Below are 20865 nucleotides of genomic sequence, written 5' to 3'. Positions count from 1 at the left end.
CGATCGGGAGTGTATTCACGATATCTCAAGGACGCTTTATGAGTTGTTTGTCTTCGCTTGTTGTCTCAAACCCATATATTGTGCCAAAGGTGAGGAGTAGATCACACCGTTAAATATCTGTCTCCGTCGCGTCGGTCGTTGGTCACAACCTTGTCTGGTCTCTCCCATTGACGGTAAGGCATACCTCCAGAGACAAGTTATGGATCCATCCGTTTTATCATTTCAGAACAGTATAACAATCTATGGTCTATAGCTGTTTAAATTATTGTATAAGCAGATTGTCTTGAGTTTCGAGAAGCAATTGCTTGGAGTAATGGTGACGTGCTGGACAAAGTCACAACCTTGTCTTCCCAGCATTTTTTGCTGGACAAATTTGCTTCCCTCCTTGGCCAGCTAGCGGAAAAGGGAGCCAGATTCCGTTGTGGCTTGTCTTCTTTATCACTAATCCAAACAGTAGCATGAACGTCGGCGGCCCGTGGTAAATCGGATCAAATCTTGGTTTATATTTGGTCAGGATTTGTGGCATTAGCATACGGCAATCCAAAGTAAACGATATAGAGCTACTCGGAAGTCCATGAATGACAATATCGTTCGTCATATTGAACGCACCATCCTACAGTGACTGGAGTTGATAGAGAGGACAGAAACAACGAGGAGAGACATGCGTTTGCTCCCCGTCATTGTTTAGGAGTGTAATTGAACAGTTGCCTCTGACCCACTCTGCATTGTCTCAGAGGGTGCTAGACTTAACTGTTACCTGCTCGCAAGCCTACAAACCTTTGGACCCCATGACTACTGTTACCGAAACTTTTGTTTACAATACATCATCCCGTCCAAGGTCACAACTGATGTCACAACTAGCTCTTGTCTAACCAAAACAGACAGGTCCCATCCAAGATAAAAACTGTTTTTATAACTAGCTCCTTTCCCATCGAAGATAGTGCAAGTATCACAACTAGAATCACCATTCTCTGATCTGATCCTATATAAAAACTATTGTCACAACCAGCTCGTGTCTCCCATCACGAACGTCCAATGTCAATGTTGTGATAGATCGTTGGTCACACCCTGGTTAGTCTCAATCACATACATGTACATCTGGCCCAAGGCCAAAGCTTCGATCACCATCTTGGATTCCAGCCTGAGACATCCATCCACTACTGGGTCATCAATTTAGTCACAACTGTCGTCTCCATCATCAACATCTTGTCACAAGTCACATTCAATCAAAGCACACCACACAGGCAAAAACTGTGCATGCCATTCAGAGACGGACATCGGGTTACGGTGTGGAAAGGATATTAGACCCCAGGGAGAGAAAGTCCAGTGAAGAAAAGATTCATTATATAAACATAAAGCTTGATCCCAACTGAATAAGACCATGACAGGAGACATTAACTTATAACACCTTGGCAGAGCTTTTAACTGTCACAATCATTGTCTTCGTCAAAGCACACCATAGGCCAAAACTGTGCATGTCACAACCTTACCTCTTACAGAGACATAATATCTCGGTGTAAAAGGGATATTAGACCCCAGGGAGAGAAAGTCCAGGGAAGAAAGATTATATTATTTCGATTGTGGAGAGGTCATTTCTGACAAGTGCAATCAAAACGCATTCTTCTTCATGGATGTGACTCTTCTGCATGGTTGAGACGAATTTGTAATGATTGGCAATGATTATCCTCACATCTGATCAGGGTCATTTTTGGGCACCATGGCCTACAACTGGTAGTAGGGGGCATATCATTCTCAAAATCCACTAAGACTTTGAGGAAACTATCACTTGGCAGGAAAGGTCATTAACAGGAGAATTGGTGAAACTCAACCATTTTGTGAAACTGAGGTAGGTGTTAAGTTATAGTGGCAGCCACATTGGTAATTTCCATCTCAATGGAGGATAAAATGTGCGTCTGCAAAGAGGTTAGCAACATCCTTGCAAGCCTAGTAAAGACAGGTGAAGAAGATAAATCATGTCATTAATTTATTTTCCAAAACACAAAACCAAATTTCCTAATTTACATACATGTATCAGTGTTAATTGATGGAGCATGGAGGATACAATTTTGAGGATAAACTGCATTTCACTTAAAATACCATCATTGCTTTAAACGGTTTAACGCTCGAAATCGTTATTTTCTGGATGTGTAGCAGTTTCACTTCAAAAATCTTCGCTGCAAGTTTCTGGTAAATCAAGTCTTGGGTAGTTTTCTCTTAAATCTAAAATGGATGAACTGAGTGAAAGTTCCTTCTAAAACACACATATGTCAACAAATATTCACAATTTAATTAAACTAGAATGTATAGTCCTCTAGTCATCTTCATAGCCTTCTGGAAGAGCGTTGACTTCCTTGTTGTGAAATAGGCTGTGGTTTCCATCTCCCCATGGGAAAGGCTGAAATAGAATGTAAAAATAAACAGCTTGATAAGTCGAAGACGTACATGTAGATGGAAAAAGATGACCTGTCATTACTGGGACCGGACTAGAGTAAGATTACATGACAACCAAGCTAGGACAAGGTAAGATTTTGGCATGAAGGATTGTTTAAAAATTCTAGATAAGAACTTTATACCAGGTAGGCCTTGTATTCTATTCTTTTCTACCAGGCCATCTGAAATTGATTAATTTACATCAGCTGAGAAAAAAATAGCTGGCTGCAGATACTGCAAAATGGGACCTCGCATTACCTTTGTTCGCCTCCTTAGATGTTCGTATGGTACAAATTCTGGCCGTTCATGATGTGCCAAGTGTTCTTTTTCTTTCACATACATATTAAGGTAGCAGACGGCAACTCCAGGGAGCGCAATGACGAAACTCATTATCTTCCACATCTTACCAGCACCTAGAATGGAATGATGCTTGATGGTTTAGCATGTTAGTAATAGTAGCCTATATATCAGATACTGAGATAGTTCAGATGGGACCTGTGCACCAGACCAAGCCCAGGGCTAGACATAAACTACAGATGTACGTGTACGCATGCACAAAAATCGTCATCAATCATCAGTTGCTTCGGCACCTATCTATCACACACACTCTCAGTGCTGCATTCATGGCATTGGCGACACACGACGCATAGTACATGTACATGTACTGTAGTACACAGGATTCTGACCTTGACCAGTCCAAATTTTGGGTTCATATTTTCATGTAATGTTCACTTCTTGTGACATCAAAACACCCATATCGCTGTTTTTCATAACTTAATACGTACCACCGTGGTCTCCATGTATCGAAGCTGATTCTGAGGTGGCATATTTGCGTGTATTTGCCAGAATTTGGCGACGGACCGTGTTCATCAACAACGAAGCCATTTTGGTCTGCAGACTTGTTTCATACTGAAAATAGTTCAGCGCAATAATACAACAGCAACTTTAATTGAGAATTCTATCAAAACTGGGCCTATTGTGGCTTTCAGTTCTTGCCTACAAAAACAATGTATATTATAATACAGCTTACAAAGTTTTGAGAGGTGTTCAGCAACAAATGGACATTATTTATACTTTTAACGGATTGATACAATTTGGGTGTTGTTCGGTCACTTCCGCATTAACAAAAACAGTTGAAAACGTGGTTTCTATTTCTCTACCCCAAACTATTAAGCAATCACAATGATCTCAAACAAGTCAAAATGTGAAGTCTGCCTGGAGACTTTACACAAATACAAATGCCCAGTATGTTTACTGAAGTAGTAAGTTACATTTTATTAGGTTTTTACATTCGTACGTCATTAGTACTATCAGAGCTATCCATCCGTCCATGATTCAATGATGATGCTTGCAAGGCAGGCAGCTGGAGCCTTGACATGCACTGACTGGATGCACTTGAGTGATCTTCATTATATTCTGAGGACAGAAAGAGATCATTACAGGTTGTATGAAATATGTACTGTTATAAACATCACTCACAGCATCCTCTTAAAAATGTTGATGGTGACTATAGGCTGATTCATCTTCTCTCTATTTTTAGCTGTTCAGTGGGATGTTATAAAGAACATAAAGGTAAGCAACAGGCACATGCAAACAAATTGACATTGTTTCAATTAGTGCACCTTTTAAAACCAACCACTCAAGTAAAGACTAAGTATTAGAATACATGTAGAGCTCAAATTGTTGATAAACATCAGACAAAATTTTATGTTCAGGAGATTCTGATTTCAGTTGACAGTTTTTCACTTCATACTTTGGTAACTGATTGTACTTTGACTCTTTAGATATGGTCTAATTCCTCTTGCTTATCTTGCAGAAAAAGAATCATGCATCCCAAAAATTACAGCGGTCAGTGCATTGGAAACAGACAAGCCCACACCACAAACTAATGTCTCAGGTATGACATAATGTTTGTGAATATATTTTCTCAGTGTTTCAACACTTTGAAGGTTGTGATTTAAGTTATTTTACTGGGGTTGTACATTTGTTCAGGCTCAGCAACTTGAGTCAGGTACAAGTACAATACTGCTCAAGTTGCCCTTCTGAGAGTCCACCTTCCTTCCACCCCAGTCATAGTCTCAGATACAATAGTCTTTTGTCAGGATACAATATTGTAAAAATGTTGTCTTGTCATTTCAGATTTTCTCCTTGGTGAAAATGCAACAGCGGATCAGGTATCATTAGAAAAGCTGAAAATGTTGGGACAATCTGACGAAGTTCTTCATCTCCTCCAGAATCCCCATCTGCGGACTTTGATGCAGAATTTGGACAAGTCGGAAAATCCTACCACGAGTACTGACAAAGCAATGCATGAACCTATATTCCTTGAATTTGTGGATGCTTGTTTGAATGTTGTGGAACCTGATAGGCCAATGGATGTAAATAAATGATTTGAATCCATATACTTGTGTTCGCTTTATATTATTTGGGTTACATTTGACTTAATTGCTACAGAATTGAGTGTATGATGGTCAACATCTAATGCACGGCTCAGTTGTTCTCCATATCCTCCGTCTCCTTTTCTAATCGAGGTTGAATAAACATGATCCATCCATGTTGGAACATGAGCAAAACCAATAACCCTCTTGTAAGACAAATTACATTTTTATTTACAAGGTAATCATTATTTACAATTGGTTAGTTGATGGTTTGCTTGACATTGACAAGTAACAAAATATGCCACCAATACTTGTTCATGACCATAATGGCCATGTCGCAAAATCTGGTACAGCATATAGAAAATAAATATCATTTCCCCATATATTTTCAACAATACATAAATTACAAAGGCATGCAGCTGATCTATTTACTATAAAGAACAACACTGTCCTGCCAAGTTTACATCACCTCGTTAACAATAAACTGCATGTAGCTTGTCTGCGATGACAACCCCCCTCCCCCCACCATCACCTTTCTGTAGCTAACTGATTCCACTCAAAACAACTTCTCAATCCCAACTTCAAGGCTATCTTGGGAAGGACTTCCAATTTCACTAATCAATTCACCCCATTGAATATAAAATGTTTACATTCAGTCGAGCAAGAAAACCTATTTCCGGTACTCAACATCCTAGATGTAGGACCCAAGATGCAGTGACCATGTCATAAAGACAATACGACTTCATGCATTAGCAGAAGAACCAAACCACTGCAAGTCAAGATGATTACTCAAGTAAATTGACAAACTGCTGAATGCCATCCTTCCACATTGGGCAGGTGCTCTTCTTTTGCGATTGATAATTGGAATCTCTCTTCAGATAGCTCACAGCTCTAGATTCAGAAGTCAATTCTACAACCTGAAATAAAATCGACTCAAAAGTAAGGGCAGGATCTCATCTGAGAGAAAATTGAATGGAATGTATGAACAAATCTTAAATTTATCTCATACTCTTACAAAATTTCCCTCCACCAGCAAACCCCAAAAGTATGAACACAAATTATCAACTGATTGATGACATATCTACTAACTTGAACAGAATCTTCTTCAAGCACATTTATAGGCCGGGTGATACAAATGTTCACATGGTGTAGAGCTATGCACATGAGTTATATATCAACAATGTACATTTTTTGACAAAACATAACATCAAAGGTGTTTCGTCAGTTACTGATGGCAATTAAGACTGTTTGGAGGGGATAGTGGCATCAAGCTCAACAGTAGCAGGATTTCTAATATGAAATAGTATTCCCCTCATCTACACGGGAGGTACATATTTGTAACTTTGTATTTTACTCTGGCATCCCAAATCCATGGACATTAACTGGGGACTATAGGAAGGAGCCAATTGGATCCCTCAGCTCCTGCCACTAATCCCCTTTTACCAAGAACATAATATACATATACAATAGTCTCCTACAGAGGCTTATCAAATAACTACCATCATAATCACACAGTTGAAAGTGGCTAGGCAAGATGGATATGAAGTGCAGGTACCTGAGCACAAGGGATTAATACAAATGTACAAAAGTGCAGTGAAAAATACTACTCTAAGCCTAAAGGGTAAGCTTGAGTTTAGGCTAATTATCCCTTTCGCTACCATTGACCCACAGAGCGGTACATAGATAACACCCCTTCAGCACAACTGACCCACAGAACAGTACACACCCTTTTACTTTTCACCCACTCTACACAAGTCACAGTGCTGCCATCTATGAAAGATGCACAAAACTAAGGGTGAGATCCTTACTGTGGCTTCTGAGGTGTGTGGATGGGAAGCTAAAATATGACAGGTCGGTTTAGGTCCTTCCGATATATCAGTGACCAAAATGGACAGCAACGAAAGGGATAAACAGACAGTTTGTAAAACTGTAGTGTTCTCGGGAAAAACAGCTGAAAACTCCAGTGAGATTTTAGAAAACGAGATGCAATGCCATTTGACATGAAAAACTTCTAGTTAATACAGAGAGGCAATTTAATTAATCACACACACAATATGCCTTTTACTGTCTGTCATCTGCTTGTGGCCAACAAATATAATCATTCAGCCTAATCTGAATTGATAAATAAGTAATGCAGAGCTGGACAAGGATCCTTATGCTCTCAAACATGTGAACGGACATTTTAGTACTGGAGCACTTTAATAGCCATAAAATACTGCTTTTTGGCAATTGATAGCAACAATGAAATTAGTATCGCCAGTTTTCTTTTATCAAGAAAGGGAGTATAAAAGCTAATTACAAATAAATACATTGTGTACACACATACAAGAATCTACTTCCTTTAATAACAAAGCTTTAGATTATCACAATGTTCATGCGAATATGATTAAAAAGCTGGTGCTACACAAAAGTACCCAGTTTAGAAAGATAAAGCCCCATATACCGTACCTTGATCTCATTCAATCAAAAAATGTATCTCCTCTTCTTATATCTAATTGAAGACCCACACTCTATCAGTTTACTTAACATCACTTGCCCTTGCGAAAGACAAAGACTGGCCTTTATTAATCTTGCTTTGACCAAATTTTTTTAAAAATGAGGATTCGCAGACAATTCCATTTGCAGTTGAAACCTAAACTTGAACCACCCGGTAAAAAAATATGATTGAAGAACACTTGGACTGGTACAAATGACAGAAAGGGCATTAGCACTAAAACAAAACCCACTAATGGCAGCATTCAGCATCCTGTACAAATGGCAGGCTACACAGTATAATCAAACCTGGTTAAAGATGTATCACATATGGTCCTACCATTGTTGCCATCAAACAACATAAACACAGTGGCCAATTTTATACATAAAAACTGGTTCTGGGCCATAATAAGACTACTGCCTGTAGTTTAAAGAGGTGCATCATCTCCCCCCCCCCCCCCCCAATTTTACTAGCCATGAAAGTTTCTAGCGGATTTGTTGTCTCCCTAACCAGTATATTCGTCGTGATTGGCCACTGTGATCAACCATCATACAGATATACAAATCTTTTCGTTTTGTATGGCAAAATTTACCTCTTCCTCCCAGATCTATCTCAACACGTCAACTATCAGCCCATCAAGGTTTGCAACCTCATTGTAGGAGCTCATAACCCAAAACATTTGGTATGTCCACAATATACCACCATAGCAATCAAGGAGTAATAAATGGGTGATCCTCAATTCCTTTTAAATGTACACAACATAATTGGATTTCAATCATTATTTTACAAACAGATAAAATTACTTCTGGCACAATGTCTATCAACAACAAATACTTTTTAACTACTTTGGCCTGAGAATTGCGAGTTCAAATCACTTTCATCTTAGACATCGACTCAGTGCTGGCAAACACATAGCAATTTATTTTTCTGAAAAGGTAGGCCTGTCGCAATCATGCTATAAAGAAATCCTTTACATCATTGTCAATAAATTGCTGATGAAGGCACCACTAAATAAACAAACAAAATTTCATAATATGCTATGTGTCCAAGTAGGAGATTTAGAATTCATCAAATTGTCCTAAATACTTCCAAGTCTACTGGTAAAAACAAGCTTCTTTAACTTGTACATAAATATTGCATTTCCAGGAAATGATGCAGACAATTTTTTTGCCAAAGTTGAGCAATAAATTGCTGATGAAGGCACCACTAAATAAACAAACAAAATTTCATAATATGCTATGTGTCCAAGTAGGAGATTTAGAATTCATCAAATTGTCCTAAATACTTCCAAGTCTACTGGTAAAAACAAGCTTCTTTAACTTGTACATAAATATTGCATTTCCAGGAAATGATGCAGACAATTTTTTTGCCAAAGTTGAGCACAAGACAAAATTTGGCAGGAATTTAATACAAGCATTCAAATCTACAATTCAAACAAATACCTGTACACTGGTGTATCATTTGGTCATCAAACCAAAAAATAGCTAAACTACACCATAAATAGTAATAGTATGCGAAAAAGTATTTGATGAAGAATGAGCTACAATAAGTGCTGATATGCGCAAAGCCGAGTAACAGAAAAAGGCCACTCAGACCTGGTGCCCAATCGAATGAATACATCGATTACGGGCCACAATAGACTCACCCAAATCCAAATTTTAGAGGGGTGAAATTGCACTCTTTACAGCCCTCAATTCACCAGTCACAACGATTGGGCGGGTCTATTATAACTGGAGATCTATTCCCCACGCAATACAGCCCTATCAATTGGGCACCATAATTTATCACTATCTTGATAATCCGTTTTCTACTGCAGGAACTTGGCATTTAATCTTAAACAGGCTATCCATGCATATAAATAAAAGCAAATTGTATTGAAATTGAAAATCATCAAGCCCACCCCAACTTTTGCAAGAAAAAAACTTCATGAATGGCCCTCAACTGCATACATCAATTCAAAGACCATTTATAAGTATCTAATGAAGAATAGGTCATTTTCGATATGAAACACTTTTATTAATTTCCGATCACTCAATCTCCTGTATGCTGCTATGTACAGGCAAATTAAAACCCTACTGTATGCCCCTGTACAAAGGGTGATGAAAAAGTAATCAGGTACGTCTGTTTGGCACTGCTCTCTCTGGAAAAAGGCATACAGTAGAAGTAACATTGTCAGAAACTACATGTACTTAAAATGTAACCTTAAGTAAAAATGATTCGTAACGTTAAAAGTGGTGCCGATTTCTACTCAACCGGACACCTTGGGTTTTGAACACCGAGTGCCTCAGATAATCATTTAAGTTACCACATTACCAGGGTGCCAGTGGCCTACCTAAACATATATTCAGGCAGCTTTAAGCTCCTGGGAATGAGGTGAACTATATAACTACTTTGGACAACCAAAACAAATTTAACAGTCCCAAGGTTTGTTCACACAGATATTTCGTAACTTGATCCATAGATATTGATCGTGCTGCCTTCGCCCCTTGGCTGTGTTTGGGGTTGCCGCACCGGAGGTGCAGGTGCTTTCCTTGGCTGCCGCACAGGTTCCTGCAACTCGACTGTCTCAGACATTTCTAATGCTTTGACAAAAGACATCGGGCGTCGAGGGAATGTACCCTCTTGGGGGGCCTGCTGAATTGTTCTCCCTGCCAAATGGCCTTCACTAACACTAGGCTTTGGTCTATAACTAGGATCTGAAGTTCGGTTTGGAAGCGTCCGACTGGAGACTGCACCAAACTCAGCAGCCGGCCTAGGTGGCTGGCGATCACGATCTAGGGACCGCAACTTATTGTCTCTGCTATTAGACTGTCTCACTGCACCACCTGGTGACTGGAAGGAAATTTGAGCAGTAGATCTGGACGCTGGAGCTCGATCAGTATAACTGATTGGAGGCCGGCCACTCACTACTGGTGGGGTGCCATGGGCAACAAATTTCTCTGCCGGAACTTGGGCGAGAAGATCAGCTGATTTTGACCGAGGTGGGCTCCTGCCGCTGCGTGATTTATGCACTTGAGGCGAATCATTGCGTCTGCCATGGTGATAGGTACCGGCAATGATATCTCGTGACGAGTCATACAGGTTAACGTAAGAGTCTGTTTTGGGTGCACCTGTTGGTGACGATGGGTCACAGTCTCTTGAAACGCTCTGAAGTCCATCCTCATCTTCTAAAGATAGGCTCCGCTGCATCTGAAATTAGATTGAGAAATATTTCAGGCAAGCTTTTTGAGAAATGTGTTACATTGGATGATTTAAGAAGAACAGAAAAGTTATAAAGCGGGCTATTGCTCTCCTAGACATATGTTCATACCATAAATCTATTAGCAGCCCAAGACACTGACAAAAGATGCACTATTGTTAGAAGATTCATTCGAGAGCCACTTTACTCTCACACTATGGTACATTTACCGATTTAAAAACACTTCAACTAACACAAACTCTGCATGGAAAATCTTGGTACTGTATCAGGAGACGAAGACATAATGAGCAATGTGAATTCTACTCAGTGCACCCAGAGCCCCAGAAGGTGCTTGGTGTACAGATAAGAAGCATTCATCTAAAAATTCTATCTTCTACAGCAAAAGCATAACTTATGCTTCCACTTACAAACAAAAGTGTCTTCAATTTGCCAAGTCAAGCTGGAGAAGAAAATGTTCATATCAAAGACTCTAACGACAAGCACTTTTCTAAAGAGTTTTAAAGGTTATAGTGATCTTTTAGCTCTTTACTAAAGCTGAAGCACATTTTGTTCAATCAATGCCGAAAACTAAAAGAGTACAAATATTATTTGTTGTGTATGTTTTAAAATAGTATGAAATGATGGTGACTGAATTTCTAAATTTCAAATTCATATTGCTCATTAGTTCAAGGTTTTAGGAAATAACTGGGTGCAAATGATATCTGTTAGGCTAGGGTAGGGTGCGTGTGTGGCTTTATAATGAGTTCAGGCAAACAATTGTAGAGCACAGTAAAATCCCTGGCCATTTTCCTCAATAGTATGTGAAGGACCTAAGGAATATCATCTTCATCTGCCTCTGTACAAATATTTCGGTTAGAATTTCAACTTTAAAACACACAATACTACAACAACAAACAACCATGCCGATATTTCAGCATTGTGTGCCAGACATAGTTTCCTCCGCCTCCAGATCATGTCGCTGGTGAAGGAGTAGACAACAAGACTGATATATCAGCAAGCAAACAACAAGTTCTGAGAATACAAGTTCACTTCTTCCTTAGTAACAGATGCAAACTCTACATTTCAATTGGCCCCCTGATCCCCCCACCCTCATTGTACAAAATGAAAAATATCAGAACTACTTTAGAGAACTAAGCACGCAGATTCTAAATTTATCAGATAAAAACCTGAAGGTTCATAAATGCCACTGAACTATAAGCTTAGGATGAGGACAGTAATGACGGGAGATCATGTTTTTTGGTGCAACATAAGGAATGCTTCAGGGATTCATTTGCAACCAAAAGGCAGTTAAATCGGCACTATCAATCCCAACATCATTCCCAATAAATTACAAGCATAATAGAGGGGGGATTTTTTATACAAACTTGACCTTGAAACATTTGTGGGATTTCGATCGACTTATTTAACGCTAACTCCACAGCATGCATCAAGAGCAGTGCAGGTTATGTAACATAATATATCATAATCATAGCTTAAACATGTAAAAGCTTGCCAAAAAATTTCCACCATCACTATCAGCACACACAGGACTATCGAAAGCAACAGATACACAAATCAGCAAGCGATTGTTCTGTCATTCTGACTACACATGTGGGCTTGTTTATAATAACAACTTGCCCAGCTTGAAAAGTGATGACGCGATTTATAAGAAACTCCTGACATCACAAACAACTGTTGTGCTCTTTGTGTTCAACCACAAAAAATACATTTCAGTCACAGTGTGATCATTTTTCATTTTGTGGAAAACTGTTTGTCCTGTATCGCCAGGTGAAACTGAGTGAGAAACAACATGCACACCTTAATACACCATACCTCTCGGGAAGCAAATGCGCCCAAAGCCAGGAGAGCATTCTCAATTGTCACAGCAAGAGCTGCAGAGGAAGAATACAATGTTGAGAAAAGACCCAGCAACCAGAGAAAGACTAGAAGGTCCCTGACAGATGTCTTGTAGCACATCGAGTCACAACTGTGTGTTATATCACCCCATGAAACCTTGCGGATACAATGCAATGAGGTAGTGACTCATAGGGGCGGAGTCCCTTGTGTATTATTTCTGGGCTGCAGAAGTTAGGACCCACAGACCCCTGTTGAGTAGATGGCAGCTTTTATTGATAACCAAAAGTGAAAGTAGCCAGTGTCAAGAGCATTCTTATGTCGCACCAAAAAAGATCCGAGGGATGCGTCTGTGTGAGAAGGCAAGACTTCATGCATGTTCCATGATCCACGGGTGCCTGAACTCTACCAACCAGAATTGGAATGTTTCTTATCCATGATTTTGCATGTTGCAATTGGACAAGCTGCCAACATGGTGACATAAACATTCTGATTGAGGAAGAAGCCAAGGGACCCGTACTGAAGGACAGCACCTCAATCTTATCTTCACACACAACTTTTTCTCACGGTTGAAATCCCATTTCCCATTCTGAAGGTAGAAGTGAAAGTGATAAATATGCACCATGACAATGATGATAATGAAGGAAAAAATATCAAGGGGTGGCATATGTACATTGCCTGTAACTTACTATGAATCCCTGTTGTGATGTGCTAAATTCTTCATTTGCACAGAAGGCCTAGTTTGAAAATGAACAAGTTTGTGTTTAATAAAAAATGATTGGAAAAGTCAGGGTATTGGTTTCGTGAAAGAGACATGACTCATGACTCAGCACGGTTGCTCGGACCACTTTCTGACCAAAAGGTTATGTTGGCGACCAGCATGATAATTGAGACATTCAAGCCAGGAGACAATGCTGCTACAAAGTGGAGATCAGGGAAAAAATAGTTAACAATTATGATAATAAACCCTGTGCAAAACCAGTCTTTTTTAAAACTGTTCACTGGAAACACCATGTCCAGCCACTTTGAAGTGATGGGTCCTTCTTCAAGAAGTCAAAACTCATCACATACTGGCCCGGGTTACAAACAAGGACTACTTTTTGCCCATATGGCCAAACCACATTTTATTTAGCTCCAAATTACTGTGCAGGTAATCTCTGCCTCTGTGATGGCCATCTTGGTTTGCACAGGGACTATTATGATAGTGAAACGTAACGTAAGAACAAAAATCTAAACAGTGCAGCAGAACAGGTGAAATGGCGAAGGACCCCTCAAACTCTACCACACTCTGCCACATGCGAAAAGAACCCTTCAACCTCATTCAAAGACCCTAATGCCTTTTTGATTGCAGAAAGGAGCAGAGCACCTTACCTGGGCCTAGGTAAAAGGGCTCTTTTCACACATACAAAGGCTAGCTTGTAGGTGCATTGATATTGGAGGCAGGCGGAAGGCTATGTTCCACAATTGTCAGCTGAAGATTGAAAGAAAATTATTGTGAACTACTGATAAGTGAGGGGAAAAGGGACATGAAAACTTTTAAAATGTTTTGTTGTAGCCAGTGAAGGAAAATGAAGAAGGCTTCATGAAAATGATAATAATCAGCTTGATTCAGACCCCCTCTCAAATAGTCAAGTGGTATTAAAAAGAACCAGGTAAACCAAGTGTACAGTGATACCCAAATTTCAGACACTCCCTCGGATGCATACATACATATACATGTTAATGAGAGGCCCCTCAGCAGGCATAAAAATGTCCCATCTCTGTCTACAGCATGCTCTCTAGCCATGCATTAGCAGTATGGTGCTTCAAGACCTCTACATTCTGAGGACGACAAATTTGGCTGCACACACGAAAGTCAAAAGAAGTCTGCTTGTGCTTCTACTAGTTCTAGTTGCATCGACACAATGACAGGGCTTATAGATAGCGAAGAGGCCTTCATCATTGCAATAGAATATTAATAGAAGGGAGTGTGGGGATCGGGTTTACATGAACAGTCTTTACCGGGCTATACGGTAGTGCCTGCGTAGTTACGGAGGACGTGACCGGTTGAGACCTTGACTGTCACCTAGAACGTACAACAGAAAGACTATAAAGCACTTGTGAGAAGGGCGACTGTGAGTGAGAAGATAGCAGAGGATGAACTACCTGGCAACAACAAACTCTAACCAATATTTGCCTAATTTCTAGTATTTCTAGTGATACGTATATTTAAAAAAATTTTTGCGAATCAAAAAATAAATAGTAAGTGTTAGTATTACAATAACTCTGTCAGGAGTACTTGTTTTATGCTCATTTTATAGCAAATGAGAACACAGCCCAGCAGCATTTTGAACATTGATATTAGCCACAGAAGAAGATGCATATATATGGTAGTCAAGAATATTCCTCATTTATTGTAAGGTCACGCAAGTGAACTGGTGGAACCCATAAGTGACAGTGGGCTATAGGACTGCAACTTTGCAACTTTTTAACATCTCAGTAGCCAAGTCAAATGAGCTATCATACATTTTAGGCTAAATTTTGATTTTTGAAAGTGTCAATTTCATCATACCCAAATTTCCTCTTTCCCGATTCCACTGTCAATGTGGGAGCCACTGACACCGTGACAGGGTTCAAAAAGGACCAAACTGGTCAATAAGCACTAATAAAGACACAAAATCGTCTGCCGTGCGTGGGTGAAATGCGAGACCATATCTGACAAGGGACAAGTCTACCAGCAGTGATCGGTAGCCCACTACCACATGAAGAACAAAAGATATTTTACTGACTACCTTGTTGTAAGAATGTGACGACTTTTGTATTCCGTTGCTGTTATCCATGTAGATTTTGACATCGTTGTCACCGACGACATGCGACACTTTAGTAGTTAATTCTAAGTTTATGTTATTCATGTCTACAGTGTGACGCCGGAACTTTCTGCCATACAACCTGGAAATGAAGAGCGTTCAAAATATTTATTGCCAAAAGGTGGCAGTATAATAGCAATCCAATACCATACAGAAATTATTGTGGATGAAATGGGAAAGCTTTTGCGTATTAGACTGTAACTACTGCTGCATACGGAAAATGAAGTTCCTCAATGAGATGATGTGGACGACTATATTCTTCTCACACAGCTTCGTCAAGTTGTTCTTATCTTTCACATAACTTAGTCGAATCACAGCCTTGTTTAAAAACTCCGACTGAATTATAATGAATAAGCTAAAATGACACAGGTCTCCTAAAACAACTGGAGAAACTGACCAACAGTGTCACTTACCTTGGCCACTGTGGACCACACAGTGTATATTGGCAATTTAATTTACAGCCTCTTGTAAAGGGATTGTGTCCTCCACGGAATTTTCCGGTAACCTGAAATTGTAATTGCAAAGCATTGTTGAGTGCTTATAAATATAATGGGTTTACATGCTGCTTCTGATGTTGATTGAAGAGTTGAAAAACTTACTTCAACTCAGGCCACAGTGAAGATTGTCATTGCTGCGCCATTCTCAAACTAATTACGAGCACTGCGTCACAATTTGCCCCGAAGGAAGTCGCTGACCTATATAGTAACTCGGTCTTCGTCCAGAGAACCACAAACAACAGTTCTCATTAGCTTCAAGAACTTTTTACTTGCTTTATATTTTACTCAAATAATCAGACTGCAAAAATGTAAAATCCCTCACCCAAGGTCACAAGCGCTGTGTTTACAAATCCACAATGTCCGGAAATCAAATCTAAAACCAATAGCTAATCTGAAATCCTTAGGAGATCTGACGACATTTGATAAAACATCCTTACCTGCTCATTTGTTGTCCTCCCTCTCGACACAAGTATAAAATGGAATCCCGTCAAACCACAGATTGGAACTATCAGAATACCAATCAGACACATAACACACATACTGCAGCCGAGTTAAGGAAACATTTTGAGAACAACAGCTATCGATTGATAGTCGAATTGATTTTAAAAGTCGAGCAATTTTGAAAATGCAGATAAGGACGATGATAATTGCATTGCATTGGCGACTTTCGAGCAATCTATTACATCTGGGATTTTAGACTCATTGGGGTCAGGTGGATACCACGTCACTTCTTAGGCTTGGCAATCTTGACAAGATAAAACGTATATCTACAGTAACTTGAAGGTCTGTGCCCTTCAATTTCATTTATCGTTTTTTCTTTGTAAAACTAAAAGGATACCACACAATATTATGAAGAGTAACTAACGTATTTTTGTGATCTAGGACATATACAAGAGACAAGGCAAATATGCTGACCATGTGAACGGCTAATGACACAAGAAAGAGGAAGAAGTAGCGGTAGTTTCTCCGTCCCACACAGTTGTTCACCCACGGACAATGGTGGTCGAACGTCTGAAATGAAAGAGAGCACATTGTTACTCGAATACTTTTAGAAAGAAATTGAATATTTGTAACCATGAAGTTCGAAGGAACACAACTGAATACCTAACAGAACTGAAGACACTATCGTGAATTTGCTTAGTCACAGGAGCATTTACAATACAGTTGAACCATTTTTTCGTTGAATACAACCAGTTCTCTGCGACTTTGGGCTGTGAGAGGGTCGCAGTGGTTGGACCATTTTCGAAATTAGCATCTAACACTACAAATCAGCCAACAGTGTTTATTGAGCTGATAATGTCTTACTTGATGCAAACACAAATCTCATTAGTCCCTCCATAGACGAAAGTATCTTTATCATACTCACCTCTATACAATTATTGCAAACACTGCAATGAGAACATCTTGGAGGTCGATAAAACTGGCATGTTGTACACCATTTCATCCGCACAGTAATACCATTAATATCAATATTTTTATACAAAGGGGCTCGGAAGTCATCATCTCGGATTTCGTCTTCATGAGCTGAAAAAAATCACCAATATGTAGAAATAGATAAACACAGTTATCATGGTCATGGATGTGCGATAATCATTGCAAAGTGACAAACATCACCAGTATGCGCAATGACCTTTCAACCATCAAGCAAGCCGAAATTATTTCTTCAAGTACAATGTACCTGTAATGTGACAACTCTGACATTTGTCATAGCCATTTACCACTGCCTGTGATGGGCACACTATCTGAACATAAATTTTTCAAAAGCTTTTGAGTCGCATTTCTTTCAGACCAAAAAGGCTTGTTTTACATTTGTATGTGAGAATCTCGAATATGCGTGGGCTGATTTGGATTGGAAAAACTATATACCACAAAGGATTGGAACTTAGATCAGGAAAGTAGGATTTCATTTTTCAATTTTAAGAATGGGTATTTTGAACCAGAAGTGCAAACAGAGAGGAATTAGGAACAAAGAAAATAAAAGTTTATGTATACATACAACATGTACCATGAAAATGTACTCACCCCTCGGATAAACCCCCGGATCCATAAACGTGGCCATGGCAAAGTTGGCGACCACGAATAACGTCAGGAGGCCTTGGTATATTGGGATGGCTATCGTATATGTCATCATCAAGTATGGGCACCTGAAAAATTGATAGTCTAGCTTTAATCTAAAGTACACAGCCAACTTCTGGATGTAATCGTAATGTTAGGGTGTGGTGCACAGTACTGTTAATGACCTTTACATAATATGAGTGTTTCACTCAGATACTGAAAGGTTCAGTGCACATGTTCCTGCAATAGTGACCACTGCCATGCAATACGACACTCAATCACATCCTGACACGATGTCCAGCCCCGAGGGATGCAAGATTCAACTACGACATGTACGACAAACGAGGCCATCATCAGATTCACTTCAGACTCCGAGACTCAGAAGTCAAAGAAGAGCAGATGCACTGAAATTTGAGGTCTGTTTGAGAATGGTACATGCATGGGGGAGGGGATCAGTTTATTTAGCTTCAAAGTACCACTGACCTTGACAACTAATCTGTGTGATAAAAAAGAAGCCAAGTGAGTCAGTGAGCAACCATCAATTGGCCACCCACATTGCTCTTGACTTATGTTTCTATCTCCATGATTATACTTCATACGGTATTTCCATTCGATACAAAATGTACTCCATGTGCAAGATGATGTACGAAAGCAGGATATCATATGATTCAGACACGAGATCAATTGAATTCCACTCAGACACCAAGTACATTTCAGATCAATAAAAGACTAACACCCAATGCTATTGTTTTCAGAATGACCATCAGTTGTTTGAATTTTGAAACATTTTGATGAGTTCATTTATCGAAATATTCGGAATGCATCCTATTCCTACACTTAAAAAATAACACGGCAAAACTTTTCGTCCTAGATATTACGATGGAATCCCGAAGAGAATTTATGATGGGCCATATTTTAGTTAAGTACACAACTGTATCATTGTATGCAAGTCAATGAATCAAACAAATGAGACAAAAACGTCTTCAAAGCTATCTTTGTTGATTTTCAGTGAGTACATGTATACAAAAGATAAGTGGAGAGAAATGACTGAATCAATGAAGGATCTGCATGCATAACCATGGCCCTGACCACCGATGATGAGCGAGTCATGGTTGTAAGTCAACTTGGATGAGTAATCAGCACCCCTGAGTACAGTATCACTTTGCTATAATGATATAGATAGCCAATAATAATGAAATGATGAAAGAGAACTCCAAGGTTATCTCATCCCTTTTAACACCAAGGCTGATACCATATGTAGCAAGGGTATACGCTGTCTGAGAGAGAGGATGAAAGGATAGGTTATATGTAGTGTAAGGGTAGAAAAAGCGTGATTTAATCCATGACATACACGAAGAATGTAGGGTGACTTTCAGACCAATAGTCAAAATGAACATGATGATGATCAGAAAGACCATGAGCAATTTATATTTTTGTGCATGCATTGAAGGAATTTTAGGGTGGAGGGAGGTGGGGTGAACAATTGAACTGCAGCCTGGCTGCTTTCCAAATTCGCCATTCATCAATCCCAGGAGGGAAAAAAAAGATATAGAATGACTAGTCTGATACTAGTGACAGATGCTGCGGATGACTTGTAAGTTTCAGAGTGATGCCACTATTACATGTTACCATGCACCTGCACAGCCATTGCTTCCATGATGTGAAGTATCCTCCTCATAGCAAATGTTCATGTATGTAGTCATAGTACAGTAACTTTAGTTCCAAGCCTGAGCATCGCGAGCCTAAGTCCCAAGGCTATATAGTAGGATCAAGCAGAGAGGATGATAGCCATCGCTAATTGACAGTACAGGTGTTTAGGATTGGTGATGAACAGCAGTTTTAGATCACAAGAGAGAGCATGACTCCACTAAGAGTTGAAGACTGAATCGTTTTTGCACAAAGGCTCGGGGAGAGTTTATCTCGGAGGCTGGAGATTTTATCATTTATAGAAAACATGTAATCCCTAACCAACCTGAGGAGCATTGGATGGGAATGTACATAAAGCTAACTAGAGTGAAGAAAAATAGGACCTACATGTAGATGTAATACTTCACGACTTAGAAAACCACCACCCAGCATCACTCGACAAGCTCGAACATGGAAGAAGGGGAAGGGGAAAAGTAAAGACCTAGGAACAGCTGACGACGGGATCTCAAGAGAGCGACATGAAGACCATTGGCCATGCTTGACAGGAAATGGAGACGCTGCCAAGGACAGAAGCAATGGGGAAAGTTGTTTGTAGACTTAGAGAAGCAAAGAGGTAAAAATAGAGCGGGGAGGCCACTGGCACTAGGCTACAAGAACATTCATTCGTTGTCACTGAGACTGTTTGAAGGAAAAGCTGTCATGACGTTAATTACCCCTTTCAAAAAGTGGCGATGTTAAGCACAATCGAGGCGAGGCGATACAATATTCATATTGCGCAACATTAGTCTCCTATGTCTGACTAAGTTAGTGTCGTCTTTTTTTGTTTGGTATTATATAGTAGTAGGCCTATGGCTGCTGTTGCTTGCTGTGCCACAACAATTCTTGACACATCCCGTCATTGAATGGGGATTCAGGACCGAACAAGAGTTTTTGTTTACTGCATTGACAGTTACACTTCATGCAGAATACAACAGGCGAGTGAACGTGGGGGGTCAACATGTAGGCCTACATCATACATGTAATACATGTAATGTACATGTCAGTGTACATGGCCCATGTATTTTGCACTTGGCATTTTTGAAGAAATGGCTTCTTGTAAGGCCTGGGAAACACTCACCCAAATACGAAAAACAGGGTCGTAGCACCCAAAAGTAAGGACCAGGCAACGGTGGCGGGTATTATCTGTGTCGAACACTTGCATCGTGGCATCATGAAGGCCAAAATTCTTCATAAAAAGTTAATGTTTTATCCCTTCCGCTATTTTCTGTCCAGCACCGTCTCACGGCGAGATCGAACAACACAGACACTTGTTGTGAACATCCGCCAATAAATTCATCGAAGTATTACCCAAATGTAAGCTCACTTCACAAAACATTACACAAGTGTGCAAAAAACTGATTGAAATTGTCTAAAATTTACTGTTTCTGGTAATAGCGACATTGATACATAAATAATACGAGAAATTCATCTTTGCGCAATAGTACAAATGTCAATTACAAGTGATGAG

General features: G+C 39.6%; 3 protein-coding genes across 6 annotated transcripts; 1 reads left to right on the top strand and 2 right to left on the bottom strand.

The window, feature by feature from the left end:
- Nucleotides 1–1969: 1969 nt before the first annotated feature.
- Nucleotides 1970–3769, bottom strand: LOC135483117 (cytochrome c oxidase subunit 6A2, mitochondrial-like). Its single transcript, XM_064763663.1, has 4 exons — nt 3728–3769; nt 3216–3339; nt 2689–2843; nt 1970–2395 (listed from the first exon to the last, which is right to left on the bottom strand). The coding sequence occupies exons 1-4, from the start codon at nt 3752–3754 to the stop codon at nt 2312–2314; spliced, it is 390 nt and encodes a 129-aa protein (XP_064619733.1). The 5' UTR covers nt 3755–3769; the 3' UTR covers nt 1970–2311.
- On the top strand, nt 3439–4832 carry LOC135483118 (zinc finger HIT domain-containing protein 3-like). Its single transcript, XM_064763664.1, has 4 exons — nt 3439–3692; nt 3971–4002; nt 4247–4327; nt 4570–4832. Exons 1-4 carry the CDS (start codon nt 3613–3615, stop codon nt 4818–4820), a joined length of 444 nt encoding a protein of 147 aa, XP_064619734.1. The 5' UTR covers nt 3439–3612; the 3' UTR covers nt 4821–4832.
- Nucleotides 4833–5429: 597 nt separating this feature from the next.
- On the bottom strand, nt 5430–20641 carry LOC135483116 (palmitoyltransferase ZDHHC8B-like). 4 transcript variants are annotated; one of them, XM_064763659.1, is made up of 9 exons: nt 20476–20641; nt 17679–17800; nt 17023–17180; nt 16495–16667; nt 16094–16196; nt 15573–15664; nt 15082–15241; nt 13003–13050; nt 5430–10470 (listed from the first exon to the last, which is right to left on the bottom strand). In XM_064763659.1, exons 1-9 carry the CDS (start codon nt 20568–20570, stop codon nt 9712–9714), a joined length of 1710 nt encoding a protein of 569 aa, XP_064619729.1. In that variant the 5' UTR covers nt 20571–20641; the 3' UTR covers nt 5430–9711. The 4 variants fall into 4 exon arrangements, with proteins under 4 accessions (XP_064619729.1, XP_064619730.1, XP_064619731.1 ...); XM_064763660.1 differs by having other exon boundaries at nt 15085–15241; XM_064763661.1 differs by lacking the exon at nt 13003–13050.
- Nucleotides 20642–20865: the final 224 nt, after the last annotated feature.

The sequence above is a fragment of the Lineus longissimus genome, chromosome 2, assembly GCF_910592395.1.
Source record: "Lineus longissimus chromosome 2, tnLinLong1.2, whole genome shotgun sequence".
In the NCBI taxonomy this organism is placed as follows: Eukaryota; Metazoa; Nemertea; class Pilidiophora; order Heteronemertea; family Lineidae; genus Lineus; species Lineus longissimus.
The sequence above is the reverse complement of the archived record's forward strand: the minus strand, read 5'-3'. Positions and strand labels throughout refer to the sequence as shown.